Source organism: Echeneis naucrates, chromosome 23 (assembly GCF_900963305.1).
Source record: "Echeneis naucrates chromosome 23, fEcheNa1.1, whole genome shotgun sequence".
Taxonomy (NCBI): domain Eukaryota; kingdom Metazoa; phylum Chordata; class Actinopteri; order Carangiformes; family Echeneidae; genus Echeneis; species Echeneis naucrates.
Genome location: NC_042533.1, coordinates 922,902 through 942,762, shown reverse-complemented (window position 1 = coordinate 942,762; position 19,861 = coordinate 922,902). Strand labels below are relative to the sequence as shown.

The 19,861-nt window shown below is 44.3% G+C and overlaps 1 protein-coding gene across 1 annotated transcript; it reads right to left on the bottom strand.

Annotated features, from left to right (window-relative positions):
• Window positions 1–15,072: 15,072 nt before the first annotated feature.
• LOC115036920 (23 kDa integral membrane protein-like) lies at window positions 15,073–19,083 on the bottom strand. Its single transcript, XM_029495332.1, has 9 exons — window positions 18,924–19,083; window positions 18,082–18,138; window positions 17,615–17,734; window positions 17,455–17,529; window positions 17,247–17,342; window positions 17,070–17,171; window positions 16,931–16,963; window positions 16,752–16,835; window positions 15,073–16,339 (listed from the first exon to the last, which is right to left on the bottom strand). The coding sequence occupies exons 1-9, from the start codon at window positions 18,981–18,983 to the stop codon at window positions 16,247–16,249; spliced, it is 720 nt and encodes a 239-aa protein (XP_029351192.1). The 5' UTR covers window positions 18,984–19,083; the 3' UTR covers window positions 15,073–16,246.
• Between the last annotated feature and the right edge of the window lie 778 nt (window positions 19,084–19,861).

Genomic DNA, 19,861 nt, shown 5'->3' with positions numbered 1-19,861 from the left:
TGGAGGAACCGTGCTGACCTCCTTTTCATTCAGCTTCGGCAGGCGGCTCTGAGCGCCAGCTTGTTATTCTCATTGTTCGGTGCGACTGAAGCTCAGTCCGCCGTTTGGTCTTGCTGCGAGTAGAAACTTGTTCAAATCCTCTTTTATATTCAAATGAAATTATTTTGTTCTCCCACAAGTCCCAGTATTTAGATTCTGGTTTTGATTTGGAGCTTTTGCTTTCCTTTCATCAGGAGTGGATGTTTTCATGTCTCAGTAATATTTCATATTGTCATCAGACTCCCAGAATCGGCAGCCTGCTCATTATGTGTCTGCAGGATTCTTCTCTTTCTTTTTGGTTTGACAGCTTTTGCAGCAACTGTTTTCTTTCATTTCAGTCAAACCTCTTCGCCTTTAGCAGTTCTTCTCTTTGTTGACATCTGAGAGCCGCCTGAGGAAGCGATCCTCTGAACGTGTCACTCAGTTTGGTCGTGTTTACACCATCTCTGCTCTGCAGCAGGCCCAGGAAGTTAAATTAATATTTAGTTCCGTTGGACGGCGTTAAATAACAAACTGCCGAGCAGGAAGTGACTCCTGAATGTTCTGGAGAACATCAGATCAGCCGGACTGCTGTCGAGCTCTGACGCTGGAGCGGTCCATAAAAATCCTGGAAGTTGTTCCCTGAACCTCCTGATCCAGGAGCACCGTTTCCATAACGACCTGGACTTCAGCCGGTCTTCTTCCCATAATGCACCTGATGACACGTCTTCTCCAGGTCACCTTCTTCAGTCTGGATCAGGACGCCTGTGTGTGCGTCTGATCTTTGTCCTGCTCGACTTCTGCTGCTCAATAACTTCAGGTAAAGTTAGACAGAATCAGACAGAATCTGCAGATCCATAAATCTGCAGATGGTCAGATTTATGGATCAGATCCGACTGAGCTGATGAAAACGAGGAGCAGAAAACTCGTCTGCCTCTTCTAAATGAAATCTGTCTGTACTGTCGACCAGTTTCAAACGCAGTCCAAGCAACAATAACAACAATGAATTAAGCAGCCTTATGAAAAATAAAACAAACATTCACGTCGCAGGTTTGGTTGGATCGAACTGGATGTTCCAGTTTCTGGAAAAAAAACCAACTGTAGCTTAAAGTGTTCGGCTTCCCCGTCTGAGAAACACAATCTATTTCCCGTTAGCGTCGTCACACACTTTCAAGTGTGTGTGTGTGTGTGTGTGTTTGATGGTGTTTCTACCTCTTGCATCACTTCTCCACCACAGGAAGGTCTGATGGACGCTTTGAATCCAAGAAGGAGGCCCGTCTGTCTGCGTCCGTCCGTCCGTCCGTCTGTCCGTCAGGCTTCGGCTCAGTTAGGACTCATCCTGCTGTTGTTTCCCTTCAAAGCTCAGAAATGTTTCTGCAGGCTGGCAGGAGCTGCTGATATCAACTGTGACCTCCAGCAGGTGTGTTCAATCAGCAGACACACACCAAAGGAGAGGGGGAGGGGTGTGAAGTTTAAGGCCTCTGTGACAGACCGAGACATTTAGTGCTGCTGCCTCAGGTTCTGTCAATCAAAACGGGACGCACAAACACAACCTGCGACGGGACGCACAAACAACCTGTGACAGGACACACAAATACAACCTGTGACAGGACACACAAACACAACCTGTGACGGGACACACAAACACAACCTGCGACGGGACGCACAAACACAACCTGTGACGGGACACACAAACACAACCTGCGACAGGACACACAAATACAACCTGCGACGGGACGCACTGAAACACACAACCTGTGACAGGACACACTGAAACACAACCTGCGACGGGACGCACAAACAACCTGTGACAGGAAACACTGAAACACAACCTGTGACGGGACGCACAAACACAACCTGTGACGGGACACACTGAAACACAACCTGTGACGGGACACACAAACACAACCTGTGACGGGACGCACAAACACAACCTGTGACCGGACACACTGAAACACACAACCTGTGACAGGACACACTGAAACACAACCTGTGACAGGACGCACAAACACAACCTGTGACGGGACACACTGAAACACAACCTGTGACGGGACGCACAAACACAACCTGTGACAGGACGCACAAACAACCTGTGACCGGACGCACAAACACAACCTGTGACGGGACACACTGAAACACAAACTGTGACAGGACGCACAAACACAACCTGTGACGGGACGCACTGAAACACAACCTGTGACGGGACGCACAAACACAACCTGTGACGGGACGCACAAACACAAACATACAGATGAGTCACAGAAGAGAAAAGCTTTTTACTTTCAGAAAAATATGGTTCCATTAAAGAGACTGTGTTTGTTTGTGTCAGCCTGATTTGTGTTATTCTGTGCTGTGTTGTCACTGCAGACTTGCTGTTGTGTTGCTGATGTCCAGCATCACTTGGCTCATTACTGAGGAGGCCTGAACTAACTCTGATAAACATCACGACTCTAAATCAAACCATCGTGGAGGAATGAGGCGCTGAAGACGACGTGATATTTGCTTCACAGGTTTAAATACATCTCCCACAATGCATTTCTTCTTCCTGACACATTACAGCCAGCGGTGATGTACTGTGTGTGTCTGTGTGGCTTAAAGGCCCCCAGCAGGTCAGGAAGTCCGTCTCTTGGCTTCAGGCCTTCAGCGTGAAACATCTGCTGACTTTGATGAGGAGGAACTGAAGCAGCGGCTCCATCTATTATTCATCCGGCTCCTTTCTTATTTAAACCGGAGGAGAATTTACCCTCTCGGCTCGTCACGCAGCGCATTTATCCGCCTATTGTGGCGGATTTGCATCTAAACTCGGCGCCACTTTACTTGTAACCTGAAATGACGAAACCAGATTTCTTTAAACGAACTTCGGCAGCTCTCACTCTCTTTCGTCTTCCTGCAGACTCCCGTGTTCTTAATAAAATGAGGCGAGACGCGTCGATAGATGTGAAAGCTGTCACCTCCACCTCCAGCAGGGAGTCGGTTTGGGCGGAGGCCTGTCGCTGGGAGTGAAGAGAGCGAGGCAGAGAGACGTCATTGACGGAGCGTCTCCATCCGTCTTCGTTTCATCTTCATTATATCGTGTGTGTGTCTGACAGATTGGTGTCAGACCCCCCCACCTCCCTGATCGCTTCCATGTACATCTCTACATTATGAATCACAATCTGATTTTGTTGCCGTGACCCCTGAAGCCCCCCCAACCTCCAAAAACTAAAAGAATGAGAGACAACACCGTTTAAAGGCAAATTCCAGCTCCACAGAAGAGACGCCTCAGATCAGAGGGAAGTCTGAAAGAAGTTAACAAAAATAAATGAAATAAATGAATGAAAACTAATTTTTGATGGAGTGAAAAGATGATTACAACAAAACGAACCATCTGAAACTAACAACTCCAGCTGAGAGTGAAGCTTCGTCTCGGGTTGTGATTTTAAGTGGACCCCTCAGAAAACACTCAGCCAATCAGAAGAGAGCATTAGATCAGGATGTGACATCTCATGGACATGAAGTTTTAAAAAGCAGCGTGTTGAATTTCCGCTTCATAATAAATTAAAATTTCTCTTTTATTTAAAAAAAATCGACCAATCCTGACGAACGACGTTTTATCCCTCCTCCTTTGAATAATTGATCAGGAATAATCGTTCCAGTTTAAATTCTAATGGTAGTTTAAGAAGATTAATGTTCACGCTGGTTAACAGGATTTAACTTTCTGCATATCAGCAGGATTTAAATTATTGTTTCATAATAAGGAAAAGTCTCTGGTGGATCAGGATTAAGTCCCACACGCCGGTAAACAGTTTAAAGGTTGATTTCTGATCCATCAGACGTCAGCGCAGCAGCAAAACTGTGTCACTGACACATTTTTCTCATTTTTAATTTGCTGTGATTTGTAGAAACTCGTCAGAAATGTGAGTCAGTTCAAGGAAGAATTCAGCAAAAATGCATCTTTTTCATTATTTTCATAATTTTTAGGTGATTCAAAAAGAAAACACAGCAGCTGATAGAAGTGAAGTCCAGATCTGACCTGCTGACACAGACTTCAGTCCAGCCTCCGTGGCCTTCAGTGTCTCGGTGGTCTCGGTGGTCTTGGTGGTCTTGTTGGTCTCGGTGGTCTTGTTGGTCTCGGTGGCCTCTGTGGTCTTGTTAGTCTTGTTGGTCTCGGTGGCCTCTGTGGCCTCTGTGGTCTTGGTGGTCTTGTTGGTCTCGGTTGTCTCGGTGGTCTTGTTAGTCTTGTTAGTCCTGGTGGTCTTGTTGGTCTCTGTGGTCTCGGTGGTCTCGGTGGTCTTGTTAGTCTTGTTAGTCCTGGTGGTCTTGTTGGTCTCTGTGGTCTCGGTGGTCTCGGTGGTCTTGTTAGTCTTGTTAGTCCTGGTGGTCTTGTTGGCCTCTGTGGTCTCGGTGGTCTCGGTGGTCTTGTTAGTCTTGTTAGTCCTGGTGGTCTTGGTGGTCTTGTTGGTCTCGGTGGTCTTGGTGGTCTTGTTGGCCTCTGTGGTCTCTGTGGTCTCGGTGGTCTTGTTAGTCTTGTTAGTCCTGGTGGTCTTGGTGGTCTCTGTGGTCTCGGTGGTCTCGGTGGTCTTGTTAGTCTTGTTAGTCCTGGTGGTCTTGGTGGTCTTGTTGGTCTCGGTGGTCTCGGTGGTCTTGGCTGATGGGATGTCGGTCGGATTTATTCTTTTTTCTTATTGTTGTTGTCGGTCTGTGTGATCAGAATTATATAAAAATAGAGAAAAGGAATGTGTGAGGAAGAGCTGATCCTCCTCTTCCTCCTCTGAGCGGCTCCACTCGGCTCCTGGTGCCCTGCAGGCAGCAGCAGAAGGACAAACCGAACGCACCATCTGAGCCCAGAGCAGCCAGGGGGCGCTTCATTTACGCTACAGAGCCTCCCCATTTAACTCCACACAACATCCCTGCAGCACACACACACACACACACACACACACACACACTGACTTTGTCAGTGTCCTGCAGGCTCAGTTCGACCGCCGCTGCAGAAAAACCACACTTCCTGTTTTATCTCAGATTTTTTTCTCTGCTTCAGGTTCCTCTTCATCCTCCAGATATTTTCATCTGTTTCTGACAAGAACTCTCAACTTTGTGTCGTCTTTAAACAGTTTATGACTAATTTAAAATCTTGTACTTGAATCTTGTGGTAGCTCTGGGCTGTCGGGGTTTTATGTCACTGTATCTGTGAATTAATACGCCTCCAGAGCACAATTAAAACTGAAGGAGCCTGATGTTGGTTGTGCTCTGCTGCCCCGGCCACCAGGGGGAGCTATAAAACACCTCGGGTTAACGCAGCGTCAGAAGGAAAACAGCTTCTGGCTTTAACAACTTTAAGCATCGTTTTGTTTGTTTCCGTCGGATAAAGTGACATCGTGCACTTTAAAGCTGACGGCCACACTAAAGGACAAACGACTGACATCATCACCGCTTAACGTCTGTCCTCCTTCTTCTTCTTTGGTTTGGGAAAAGTGGGACACGACAGAAAAGACAAAAGATGAGACTCCAAACAAACTGTCAAACTGACGCGGCAACGTTACAGAGGTTCAACCAAAAGGACAAATAAATGACCTAACTGGAACTGTTGGGGCATTTAACAGAAACCCAGTGTCGTAGACGGGGCACTGAGCTGGACAGATGGAGGCAATTGGGTCCTGCTTCGTGGACGATATCAGGACGTCTCTGACTGACTTCAGTTATCCGTCCATTAAACTTACCCTGGGGGGGCAGTGTTGGGGCATCCTGCCCCCACAGGGCAATTTTACTGATGCAAATGTCTTCACTGTAGGAGGAACACCACCAAAACCGAGAAGAGCTGTCGTCCAAATCCAGAACCTTCTGGCTTTGAAGTGACAGTCCAGACCACAGGAGGCACCAACGAGTCCGGCCCAAAAACCCGGGAAAAGCTGCCTTTTCTGATAAGACCTGAACAAACAGCTTCCATTTCTGCAGTTGATGAATCGTCTGTGAATAAATTTGGGTCCAAACTCAGAGCTCGGAGGTAAATCAGCGGTTTAACGCTGCCTCTTTTTCCCCAATCGGAACCACAAACTGCCGTGAAAAAGTAATTAAAAGGAGTCGGAGAAGTTTCCCGCTCTGAGACAAATACCCGCCTGAGGAAGAATAACACTCTTCATCACTGTCACAAGAGGACGAGGAGGCAAGGGAAGGAAAAGGAGAGAAGGAAAAGGTGGCTTCATGAAGAGAGTGATGAAACGCTGGAGCTTTTTATTGCTGCGTGAAGAAGAGAAGTTTTATCACTGCGAGGGAGGAAGAGGAGAGACGAAGGGCGGGAGAGAATAATCGGTTTTTACTATCACATCAGGAAGACGGTGGAAAAGATGGAAGAGGGGAAGGAAACAAATAAAGAAGAGAGCGACCGAGAAAAACATGGCCACCTCATTTCCTCTCTCTCTCCCTCATCATGTGATCAATCACCTGATCAGTCGTTGTGATCGGGGGCCCATTGGCTAGCTGTCCTCCGCTCCGGGGCCGGGCGACCTCATTGGTCGAGCGATCGATGGCCTGATGGCCCGATCGGCCATTGATTGGTCTGACTGCTCGCTCCGCTCCATCCCTGTGATTGGATCGATAGACACGACGAGGCCAAAGGTTTTAATCCAACAGACAACAAGTTAGCAGCCAGATATCAATGATGCTAACAAGCTAACAGGCTAACAGGATGAAAAAGAGAACTGCTCATAACAGAATGAAAGTGCTCTGTCCTCGAATAAATCACATTCCTGTTAGCTTCAGCTGCATTTGCCGTTTGTTTGCTAATTAGCAAATGTTAGCTTGATGAACCAAATCAGCATATTGATTGATTTTAAAGTTTAAAGTCTCCTCACAATAACCCCAGTTGTGTTAAAGAGTATTTTTTTTCTGTTCCTACAAAACTTATGTTAGCCAGTTAAAGTTAGCCGGCTAACGTTAGCCCAGTTCATCTCAGAGTTGATGTGTTGAATTTGAATAAAAGCTGAGCGTGTTATCAAACTGTGTTGTGATCAGTTCCACACTTGTAGGCTGATCTGAGTGTGTGTGTGTGTGTGTGTGTGTGAGTGTGTGTACTTGCTTTGCTGTTGTATTTGTTTGCAGTTTCAGATTGTTTGCTTGGAGAGGATTGTCTGTCTTGTTCTCCAGTAATCATGTGTATTCTATCAGAATGTGTATGTGTGAGTGTATATCTGTGTGTGTGTGTCTGTGTGTGTGTATCTGATCAAGAGCTCATGAATTATTGAGTTCTATTTAGGACTGTTATCACAATCCCCATGGCAACCAGGCTCATGGGACACACACACGCACACACACCAGGCATCTAAACAAGAAGTGTGTGTGTTTATTTGTTGCCGTGCTGAAGCTCCCAGTGGCCTCCGTTTGTCCTCAGACCGAACTGGACGTTATATTGGACTCATGTTTTATTCATGTTTCCTGTGTGTGTGTGTGTGTGTGTGTAGCTGTTGCTGCTCTGTTTTAATAATCAGCTGATGTTTCATGTGTTTGACTGAACTGTTACAAAACACCAGAGACAGCCAGAGGAGGACCGAAGGAGGACCAGAAGACCAGAGGAGGACCGGAGGAGGTCCAGAGGAGGACCGAAGGAGGACCAGAAGACCAGAGGAGGACCAGAAGACCGGAGGAGGACCAGAGGAGGACCAGAAGACCAGAGGAGGACCGGAGGAGGACCAGAAGACCAGAGGAGGACCAGAGGAGGTCCAGAGGAGGACCAGAGGAGGACCGGTTCCAGCAGAGACGGTCCGGCCCGGTCAAACTGCTCCACCTGTGTGATGATGGAGGAACAGAAAAAGGAAAAGTGGCCATAAAGAAACTTAGAGGAGATAAACAGAGAGAAGAAATGAAGGAAGAAAAGTTCTGTGAATATTTATCCCTGAATTTAATGACGATAAACTTCACTTCCATAAATCACTGTCACACCCACACACACACCCATACACACACACACGCACACACACACACACACACACACACACACACACACAGTCTAATTTAGAGCGTGTTATCAGAGCTGAAGAAGAGCTGTTGATCTGCTGACCTTTGGCAACGAGAAAAAACTGTCTCACTCTTTCAGTTTGTCTCACACACACACACACACACACACACACACACACACACGGCCTCTACCTCCTGTCTCTCTTGAGGAAAACACTTTGCTGACTCGTGATAATGACGCCGCCATCCTCGGCTCGGTTCCATTTCCATTAACACACTTTGCTCTTTTCTTCTTCTGCTCTTCTGTCTGTCGGCCGACTCCTTCGTTCATTAACCGCCTTCACCTTATTTCACCACCTCAGCTCCTCCCTTCCTTCACTACCTTATCTCCTTTATCTCCTCCTCCTCTTCATCTGCAACCAGAAATCAGCTGAAAAAAGCAAAACAACACATTATTATTATGATTTTTATTGAAGTCTGAGACGTCCTCACATTTGGAGCCAGCTGTACTTCCTGGATTGTCCTGAATGGCGGTGGGCGGTCCCTGTAGCTCCGCCCCCATTGACGGACCTCCTGGCTGACCGTCTGGTTTTTGGAAGCAGGTTTCTGTCAGAACCTTTATTTGAATCTTCCAGCTGATGATTTTATGAATGTTTATGAATGAATATGATGTTTATCCTCCTTTCTCCGTTTTCTCGGCTGCTCGGCGAAGAATGAATGATGGAGGCGTCTCACCTCATGTAGCAGTTTCTGTGATGAACCTTTTCAAAGAGGAAAAGAGGAATCTCCTCCTTCAAGCTGTGAACACATTTCCTGCTGTCGCAGCGTTGCACAGTGTCAACACCTTCAGGAGCCGAAGTTTGACTCAGATGTGGAAAGAAGACGGAAAGAACGGATCTGTGAAATGAGTTTTCATGTTTGGATGACTTTTTTTCGGGGCTGCTTTGTTGTTATTTCCTCCTTTCATTCCAACGCAGTTATTTGTGGGCCGAAGAACACAAAAAGCCAAACTACTTCAAACTCTGTAAACATTTTCTTGCAAAATGTGTTGCAGGCCGTTCTGTAGTGCATCAACCGGACAAGAAATGTGGAGACGCTGCTGTTTTCCTGTAAACGTGACAAACAGATCTTTGTTCTGTCGCCTTAAAGCTCCGAGTTCCAGCGTCCCCGTCGTTTCACTTTGAAGGGTTTATAGCTGTAAGAAGAAATCTACGTAAATAAAAACCCAAAACCAACTCAGTGCCGTTTTCTAAAAGCTCAGAGGCAACCTGCTGCTGAACGAAGGACAAACAGGCTTATATGGACAGAGATGGAGGAGACAATGAGACACAGGTGGAGGACATTAGGACGGGTCAACCAATCACACACTGAGGAGAACCAGGAAGTGAAGACACCTGACACAAGGACCAGAACACAGCAGGAAGTATAAAAACAAAACATACAAACAGACTGCAGACCTTTAAACCTTCAGACCTTCAGACCTTTAAACCTTCAGACCTTCAGACCTTCAGACCTTTAAACCTTCAGACCTTCAGACCGTCTGGACCTTTAAACCTTCAGACCTTCAGACCGTCTGGACCTTTAAACCTTCAGACCTTCAGACCTTCAGACCTTTAAACCTTCAGACCTTCAGACCTTCAGACCTTTAAAACTTCAGACCTTCAGACCGTCTGGACCTTTAAACCTTCAGACCTTCAGACCGTCTGGACCTTTAAACCTTCAGACCTTCAGACCTTCAGACCTTCAGACCTTTAAACCTTCAGACCTTCAGACCGTCTGGACCTTTAAACCTTCAGACCTTCAGACCGTCTGGACCTTTAAACCTTCAGACCTTCAGACCTTCAGACAGTCTGGACCTTTAAACCTTCAGACCTTCAGACCGTCTGGACCTTTAAATCTTCAGACCTTCAGACCTTCAGACAGTCTGGACCTTTAAACCTTCAGACCTTCAGACCTTCAGACCTTCAGACCTTTAAACCTTCAGACCTTCAGACCTTCAGACAGTCTGGACCTTTAAACCTTCAGACCTTCAGACCGTCTGGACCTTTAAACCTTCAGACCTTCAGACCGTCTGGACCTTTAAACCTTCAGACCTTCAGACCGTCTGGACCTTTAAATCTTCAGACCTTCAGACCTTCAGACAGTCTGGACCTTTAAACCTTCAGACCTTCAGACCGTCTGGACCTTTAAACCTTCAGACCTTCAGACCGTCTGGACCTTTAAATCTTCAGACCTTCAGACCTTCAGACAGTCTGGACCTGTAAACTTACTTTGATTCATTTCACAGTAAATCACGGCTCCTTTAACAAACTCTGATTGCATTCTGTCCGGTCCATCAGAGACGAACCTTCAGCTTTTTGTCAGGCCGTAAATTTTCTTTCTATAGTGATGAAAAATTGAAGAAACACTGACCGTGTTTGTTGGAAACATTTTCCCTTCACTCGAGTTGTGTGCTGTAAAAATGACGGAGGGACATCAAATATTGATTCCTCCTCCTTCCTGTCCACCTTCTCATCTTATCCACAAGCTTTTGTTTCCAGCAGGAGGCGGACTGATCCGGCTTCTTTGACGTGTGCCCAGAAAAGATGAACGAGAAGGTTATGTGAATTAAGATAAATAGGATAATATCACCTTTGCGATTCTTAACGAGTGATATAATTTCTCGCCGAGCAGCTCGGGCCTCGGTTCCCCCGGCGTTTTAATGATCAGGCCTCCGATAGATCTTGTGCCGAAACTGAAGCAAACAGCCGGGAGCCTCATTGATCACGGTGCTACGAGCCAGCAGCCCGGCGAATTAACATATTCATTTCTGTTGGCATTTAGCTGCAGAGAGACAGATGGAGGGAGGGAGAGGTGGAGGAGAGGAAGACGAGATAGAAGTTTAATATCTCACAGAAATTCCATTTAGTGCGGCGCTGGAATGAGAGGTAAAGAGGAACCACATTAACACCTTTTCATCCGTCTCTCTGCTCGGAGCAGTAAAGAACGGCCAGCCCATCAGCGCTGACTTCACTGCCGGCAGAGGAAGCATCCATCACTGACGCCGCTGGGGCTCCTCCCACTTCCAGTATTTATTGATTTTTATTTATCGTCTCTCTTTATGTCTTTTGTTTCGACCTTCCACGTCTTATAATTCCCAGCAGTGTCAACTGAAAAATGGAAATCAGGTGACGATTTCATTTTCAAAGTTTAAAAGGAGCTGCCATATTGACCAACACACAGAAAGATCAGTCACAAACTGACGGGATTCAGCATCTGGGCCAAAGAAGAGCTGGGGATCGAACTCCTGACCCCTGATTAATGGACATCCCACCGTACCGCCTGACTGAACACATCTAAAGGACCTCACAGACCAGAGACTGAAAACCTGCAGATCTGACAGAGTCCTGAAGCAGCAATAAGTTTAGTTCATCACATCTGATGAACTGAAGGAAACAAAATGTTGATTTAGAAACTGATGAGCGGCGCCGCCGTTGGTTGACATTTTTCTTTCTCTTTGCTGGAAATGTGATTAGAAATGTCTGGAGTTAATAGAAATCAGAGTCCAAACCTTTAATTTAGATGAATGGTCTGGCATTTCGAGCGTTTTCACAGAACTTCTTGAAAAGGACAAACGCTGAACTCGACGAATAAAATTGAATGTGTGTTAAAACTCTTTAAAGCATCGACCGAAGAAGATTAGTGAAATGGAAAATCAACAGAGAGTCCGATTCACTTACACCTGACCTCTTGTCTCCCATGTTGCCACGGTAACCAGGACCCCTGGTCATGGAAATCGGAAGCTAAATAAAGCTTTAAGCTCTCCGGAGCCAAGATGAGGCCGCCATGATCCCCCGGGGTGAGTCGGCGGCCTCCGACAGTCAGAAGTCAGACTGAGCTCCATGTTTCTAAAACCGGACTAAAGTCGTTCCTTCGATGTGGCAGGAAACAAACGCCGTCATTGGCTGATTGACAGCCCTCATTCATCTCTGTAATTGTACTCCAGCGCTGCCATTTTAAAAAATCATCGCGTCGTCAAACGCTGTGTGTGTGTTTTTGTATCAGAAAGCAAATGTCACCTTGAGGTATTAACCTAAGTCAGGCCTCATTACACACACACACACCTTTCCCTCCTCTCTCCTTCCCTTCACCCTTCGGTCCTTCCTTCATTTCTTCTTTTCCTCAACCGTGAAATCTGTTCGGTCTCTTTAGTCTGAGGATTTTTCAGGCTGTACAGTCGAAGGCGAACAAACGTTTCCACATGAAAAGCAGCTCCAACTAAATCCTGAACACATTTCTTATTCACAGAAAACACCAAACTTCCATTGAGTCATATGTGGTATGTAAATGCTGCGCTGTGTGTTCGTGTGCAACATTTAATAAAACCAAATAAATCTGCTCTGAAACCAAATCAGGAGCTTTCAGGGATGGTGAAGAACAAAATGGTGGATAAGGACAATAAATCCACAGATTTTAGAGGCCTCTAAAATCTGACCTACAGCCGCCTGCGTTCATTCTGGACCAACTTCGAAGCTCTAAAAGTGGAAACACGAGTGAAAGAGGCCAAACAAACTCCAACCATCAGAGGAAATGAAGCTTGGTGATTTTTCTCTCTCCGCCTCTCATTAGCGGTGAAGTGTGTCACTAGCGTAGCAGTTCGATAGCCACTAGCCTGCGGTGCAAGTGAAGGAGCTCATCCATTTAAAACTTGTGACACACACACACACTTCATCTTCACATAAAATACATTACAAAGGTCATTAAGAATATATTAGAGGTGTCGATGTCGTTATAAATTCACAACATATTAGAGAAGTCATTAAGAAATGTGGGTCAATACACATACACACACACACACACACACACACAGAGGGAGGTTATTAATGTCGTTTCTCAATGAGAGCGACAATCCAGAATGACTGGAGCGAGGTCTGAGTGAGTCTGATGGATGGAGGTCCGCCCAGCTGACTGGGGGGGTTTTACTTCCCACTGAAGCAAACATGCTAACAATGATGCTAACAAGAGCTAGTTAGCAGGAGCGGCTGAAACCTGCAGGCCAGGAGCAGCAGAGATCCAGTCCCAAAGACTCACGTGCTAAAATGACCTTTACGTTCTGGAACAGCTAACATCAGTTTGTGAGCTGGAGGTGAATATCTGTTGGCCATCTTGTTTTTGTTTTTTTAAACCAGTAAAAGTCAGATTTGGGAAACGTTTCCTGAGCTTATAAATCAGGGGAGAAGTGGGGACACTTTCCTATAGACTTCAATACCATCTGACATCTGACTTGAGCATGGGATCTCTCCAATTCAAAACTTTAGCAGATTTATGCTAAGTGCTAGTTAGCCAAAAACAAGTCGAAGTTTGTTGAGCGCTGAGTCGACATTTTACCCGTCTGGACTTTTTGTCCTTCAAGTTTCTTTCAGTTTTAAAAATAAACCAAAAGAAAGAAGAAGCTGAAAGATGGAGAGCAGCCCAAGACGTGTGGCAGATTTTCTGTGTTCAGCCAAGAAGAATCATCCATTCACGAGATGTGCTGAGAACAATAACCGGAACCTGAAGTGGAGTCCGTTTGCTTGTTTAGCTTCTCCAGGGTTTTATTTTGAAAGGTTGACATCCACAAGAAAACCACATCCTGTAAGGTTGAATGCTGGGTCCAGGTGGGCGGGGCTTGGGAGGTTGGAGGTGAGAAGATGGCTTCTTTGTGACACATAAAAAACAAACCAGAACATTTCACTGTGTTGTGTGTCTGTTTGTGTGTCTGTTGTCTGGTATGTGCTGCCCTCCAGTGGCGGCTCCGGGGGACAACATGGCCAAAAGTATTTGGACAGGTGGAGTTTCTGCGACCAAACAGGGAGTACAAGTTGAATGATTCCATGTTTAAAGGGAAGTAAAAGACGCAGGCGATCAGCTGTGAACTCCTGCAGGTTCACAGACTGATGAAGCTGTTTGGTGGATCAGAGGCCAAAGAAAAAGGTTCCCCTTTTTTACAAAAGGCAGTTTGATCAGCTCACAGTGGAAAAGTTTCTAAGACAGAAATGTTGAAGAAGTGACAGTTTTGATGTTTACTGAAGGCTTCTAACACTCCGCCAAAATAAAACCGCCTTCTTCTTCATCTCACTGCTGGATGTTTTCAGCCTGCTTGTCAGAATCAAGCTTCACAACAACAACAACAACAACAACAAGTGGAATCAAAGAAAGGAAATCCTCTGATTTGTTTAATTTCTAAAGTGGGTTTATGAAATCAGCTTTTATATTTTCACACAAACGTCCAAACTAAACATCAGAGGGGTTTTCCAGAAAGCATGTTAAACCTGAGCTGAGGAAAACAAAAGGTCACCATGGTAACAGAAACAGTTTCTACCTGTCTCCTCCCACACAAAGAGCGCTGTGAGACGACCGATATCGAAGGCCAACTCGTTGGAAATGCTTTACTGTCTGGAACACTTACAGCTGCCGGGTGTTCAGTTGCTTCAGTCGGAGGCTGATGGAGGCAGATGACACCATCCACAACTGTTGGGGGGGTTAGGGTTACTGTTGGGGAAGGAGATATATCAGTTTTAGTTTTTAAAAAGACCTCAGCTCCTCAGCCTGTCAGAGGTGGAGCACAATTCAAATTTAAAGGAGTAGATTTTATTTTGTTTTAAGTGACTTCAATAAAAAGTGTTTTAAGTGTTTTATTAGGAGTATAATTTGTTTAATAGGTTAAGTCAATTAAAAAAAATTCAAATCAAAGTGAGGTACAATCATGTGCCTTACCTTTTTGAATGATGTCTTTAATATTTCAAGTCCGCTTCTCTCCTGATGGACTGCACCTGATTTTTTAACTGTAACCCTCGATGGAATGTAAAATCGATGGAATGTACTTTCAAACTGACTTGACTTGGGTAGTAATTTCTCCTCCTGCTGTTTCGGCGGTGTTACAGGGCTCATCCTCTCCACAGGCCTGAATTCAGGCCTCCACCTCCATCAGGGTGAAATACCTGGATCTTTTTTTCTCTTAGTTGTCATGGTGACTCATGGAATGGATGATGGCTTTTTATACTCAACTCAGATCAGCTGTTCTGGACCTACCTGGAATACCCCCCAGAACAACCGTCATCGCTGTCTGCCCTTTGGCAGGCACAGCTGGGCACAAAATAACAGACGTGTGGGTACACAAAGTTTATTATATGACCACATTTTTCACAATAAAACACTTCCTGCCACGGTATTTTTCTTTAGCAGTGATGTGTGATTTCACACCCTCACTAACCTGAGCTGTTATTTGGTTTGAAACTCCAATTTATCTTCAAAAAAAACATTTTCATGACAAAATCTTTTCCTGCGCTGAAAAATTTACATTCCAGACCAGAAAAAAACTGCTCTGACATTTTTCTTGGTAATCCCTTTAGATGTGATGCTCAGATGACCAAACACCGGACAGGAAGAGAATCCTCCTCCTGACTGACTGACTGACTGATTGTTTTTAAGCTGTTTATAGCTCAGATTTAAGCAAATAAAAAAACAAACAAAAAACTTTAAGCTCGTCGTTTCCTCCCATGTATGTTGATGAGCAGGCTGAATATGAAGCTGATCGTTTCTCTTTGACTCATCAGAGCAACAAAAAAGTTTGGCAGTAAAAAAAAAAAAATCAATAAACTTTATCTGAATGGCTACATTCACAAAAATCCACACTCATATTTTCAGTAGTTGACCTTTGACCTCTTGACAGGGCTCACCATTTGAGAAAATGGAAGGTGTCTCAGTGGAGGATGCTATGCTATTAGCATATTAGCAGTGTTGCACTGACTGTAATTCACAAGAGTTATTTTCCTCAAGCTAACTGGCTATTTAGGTTTATTTCTAAACTAAACCCGTCCAACTTTTGTTTTAGTTTTTTTCAAATATTCAGTCAGTTTTTTAAATAAATCTTTTTGCTAGATTCGGCTGAAATACCAATGGGCCAGGTTTCGGTCTACTTCCTGGATGTAGGCAGGAAGGCATCTGCAGAGACTTTTCAAATAAGTTGCTGAAAAAATAGCTAGCTAACTTGCAGACTGACTTAACTGTGCAACGTTAAGTAACAGAAAGAAAGTCTGACATTTAGCTTCATTTTTCAGACCATTTTGCTGAAACTGAAACACTGTTTCAGTTGGATGTGGAATCAAGCACAGACATTAAAACACATTTCTGTAAAAAAAAATAAAATAAACTTTGTTTTTCAAGCAAGGCTTTCTGTCTGTTTCCTGCTTTTACCAAATTCTCTCCACAGACAAAAACAGAAATAAAGAAATCATGATTGAGCCCAGAGGTCAAAGGTCAGGGGTCACGGTCGCTCCCTTCAGTAGCCCTTCATGGTCATGGGCGTTTCTCCGAAGGCGTCGTGGCGTTTGAGCTGACGGATCATGAGGAAGGAGAGCAGCAGGCCGAGCAGCTGTGAAGACGAAGAGTTAAATGTTGGTGTAACAGCTGAACCACAGATGAGTGCAGCTAATTAAACAAAATGCTCTCAGACCAACACGTCCATTTTTTTAACGATGTTCTCACGGTTTTCTGATGTGTTCATCAGATTTGATTATTTCAGGCTGGAGTCTGATCCACAGTTTCCCTTTGGCTTTGCCGACAAACTAGCGTTTACACAAAACTTCCAAATCCAGAGCTGACACGAGCTCATTGGTTTCTCCAAGAAGACCTCCAACTGCCTCAGCTGTCTTTGTGTTGAAGCAGGTTAAAACGGTCGGTTTACTTTATCTACTTGAGTTAGTTTAGCGTCTCCAAACTGGGAGCTGCTGTCTGAGAGATCATTTTCCTTTGAGGCCTTTTTGGCCAATCAGAGAGAAGCTTACTGCTGTTGAGGCGAATCCAAAGACGATGCCCGTCATGACCTTCAAAGGCATCTCCACGAATGAATAGATGGTTTGACCACAACCCTGCAAACAACGACACGGACAAAAGTCAGCAAGCGGACAGACCTCCAATTGGTCGACTAGCTGGCGTTCTGATTGGTTGACTGGCTGACTGATACCTGCTCATAAACAGACTTTGGACCGGCGCTGAACTGAAAGAACAACAACAACATAGCATCCATTAAATCCAACACGTCACATCTCTGACAGTTTGGGTGCTCAGACGTAAAGTTTTAAATCTGCTCCGGTTCCACCAACCTGAGGTTTGCTTGTACACGAATAAGAGTAAGAGTCGCAGTGGCAGGACGAAGGGATGTTGCTGCCCCAGTCTCTGGCGCTTACCAGTCCACAGCAATGGGCCTAAAACCACAGAGTCCGGTTCAGCAGCTGGAAGTCCACACAAAGACTCAGAGGGGAATACAGAAAGAACATTACAGTCTCCTGCAGCGAGTCCAGCATCGTCACCACCACCTCCTCCTTCATGTAGGCCTCCGTCTCCTCCGGAGTGGCCTCCAGCAAGATGTGTCTCATCTGCAGACAGAACCAGGAAGGTCGAAACAGTTCAGGTTGTGTTCAGGATTTATTTTATCAATGACAGAGAGTTTAAGATGATTCCATTATGAAAGTGTGAATGAAACGTCACCTTGTTTTTTCCGACGACAAGAATGATGCCGAAGATCATCATGATGATGAATCCAGCCACCATGAAACCTGCAAACTGGAATTAGACAAGAATGTTTTTAAAATTCTCTTCATCTGTGCGAGCAGAGAAGTTTTCCCGCGTTGGTTCTCTTCCTACGTACAATCTTCAGGATGAGCATGTGCTCCTTGGAGGCTGCGTAGATTCCCAGGCAGGAGATGCTGAGGATGCTGATGGCAAAGACCCAGAACCAGCCGAGACCCGGTCCGCCGAACGACGACACCTGCAACACGCAACCACACAAGCATCCACAGAGAGGCCAAACATTCAGGGCTGCATTTTATAGACCGTCCTGAAGTTTAATTAAAAATGAAACTGATCGAATGTGTTCATGACTCATTCCTGGACACCAACAACGTGCGGCTGCTGTCTGAGGACACATTTCAAAAGTCAAATGTTGAATTTGAACATAAAATGAAATAAAGACATTCTCAGTTTAACCTCAGGACTGTCTCCACGGTCTGATGCAGAGATATCAAATGTCAACAATTCATGTCGTCAGGTTATAAAAACTGACAGATTTGTTGTGATTATAATTCCTGTGTGAAGACACAGCTGGAGGTGTTTTACCCTCAGACTCATTCCGGTCGCCTTCACCGCCGCGAAGATCAGCAGGCTCCCAATAATCTGAGGAAAAAACAAAAATACAATTAAAAGCTCAGTGTATGAAAATATGAAATACTTCAAAACTCACATTTCAAGATTCAATTTAATTAATATTCTATTCTGGATCCTTAAAACCTCCAAAAATACTAAAATATGGGAAAGTTTATAAAACAGCATCATTCGTGTAGATTTTATTGACTGAAATGAAACAAAATGAAAATGTTTCATGACTGAAGAAATAAAAGTATTCAAAATGAACAGATACATTTAACTGAAACAGCTTTATAAACCTTCTGATGAGGATGAAGATTATGGAAAGCACGTTGAAATAAAAGAAATAGTCTTAGTGCAGTGGCTGGATGGTAGTTAAATCAGGTGTGGCTGGTTGTAGTTCAGCTGTGAGACGGCAGAAGGAGGCAGAGATCTGACGAGCTCGTGCCAGCTGACGCATAAAAAAAACAAAAAGGAGGAATGGTGGATGCAAAAAAAAAAAAAAAAAAAAAAAAAAAAAAACCTAAGACAGTTTTTAAAAGGTTTACAACACAAAAAAAAACGGTAAAGTAAAAATTCTTTTATCTTTTTATATTGAAGTGATTCTTAAATATTCAAGCTTTTTCCTTTAAATTGACTTTTTGTATTGTTCCTCAAGCTGGAAAAATGTTTTGGTTTTTTTGTTTCTTATTTTGTACCAAAAGCTTAAAAAGTGAAAGTAAAAAATGGTCAAGTGGGCCGATTGAAACACAAAACCAGGCTTCTCAACAAAACACAAAACTACAGGATGACATGAATATTAAAAAGAAACTTACAGCAAACAGCGAGTTGAAGAAGATGAAGATGCATTTGAGACATCCGTTGATTTTTCCCATTTTTGTTTTTGGAAGATTTGCTCTCAGAGATGTGAAGAGTTGTGTGTGAGGCTGTACGTGTGTGATGATGTGCAGCTGTGTGTCTGAGATAAACTGTGTGTGGAGTTGATGGCACACAGAATTACAACATCCAGAGCTGAACTGCAGCCAAAAACACTCCTTATAGAATGATGCAACAACAAAAAAAACGCCACTTCTTATTCCTGTTCACTTCATCAGATTTATCTGGAACGACATTAAATCATTTTCTGTTTTTGTGTTTTTAACCTTTTACAGCACGTCGTTTTAAATGTGCTTTATAAATAAACTCCAGCTTGTGATGAAAACTGCTCTGCTTTGTCAGATGAGTGAGTCTCAGTGATCACGCTGGCTCTGAATATTTAAGGATAATTATACAGTTTATGGGAAATTGGAACTAAAACCTTCAGCTGGTTCAAATCAAAGTTAAAATATTAGAGCTGTGACAGGAGAAAGATTTCACATCTTCTCCAGAAAAACTTTGTCAAGGTTTGTGGTTATTTTCAGGAAAACGAGAGTTAAGTACGCAGAAATCTGATGTCACGCTTGTTTCATCTTCGTACTGTTGGTGAGGAAACTGAAACAGGATGCTTGCTGTTAGATTGCTGTAATGACAGTTGTTGGCCGGAGCTGGTTTTGTTTCGAAGGTATTCAAGGTTTATCTGAGCTGTCTTTATCCCAAATGTGGAGAATTCACAGTCCATGAAAACAAATGGAGATTGTTTTCATGGACTGCCTTCTCCTTTAAAGACATCAGATCATGAAACAATCCTCCAACCTCCCTGAAAATTTGACAAAAAGAGGATTTTTTTAGGAATCAGACTTGTCAGCATTAATCTTCAGCCTTAAATACTTTATTT

Excerpts from the sequence above, each read along its gene's own strand:
- LOC115036920 (XM_029495332.1), bottom strand. The coding sequence starts at position 18,983 with ATGGGAAAAATCAACGGATGTCTCAAATGCATCTTCATCTTCTTCAAC. Across the intron at positions 18,139-18,923 it reads TCTTCAACTCGCTGTTTGCT|ATTATTGGGAGCCTGCTGAT; the intron begins GTAAGTTTCTTT and ends TTTTTTCCTCAG. Across the intron at positions 17,343-17,454 it reads TTGTCGTCGGAAAAAACAAG|ATGAGACACATCTTGCTGGA; the intron begins GTGACGTTTCAT and ends TTCTGTCTGCAG.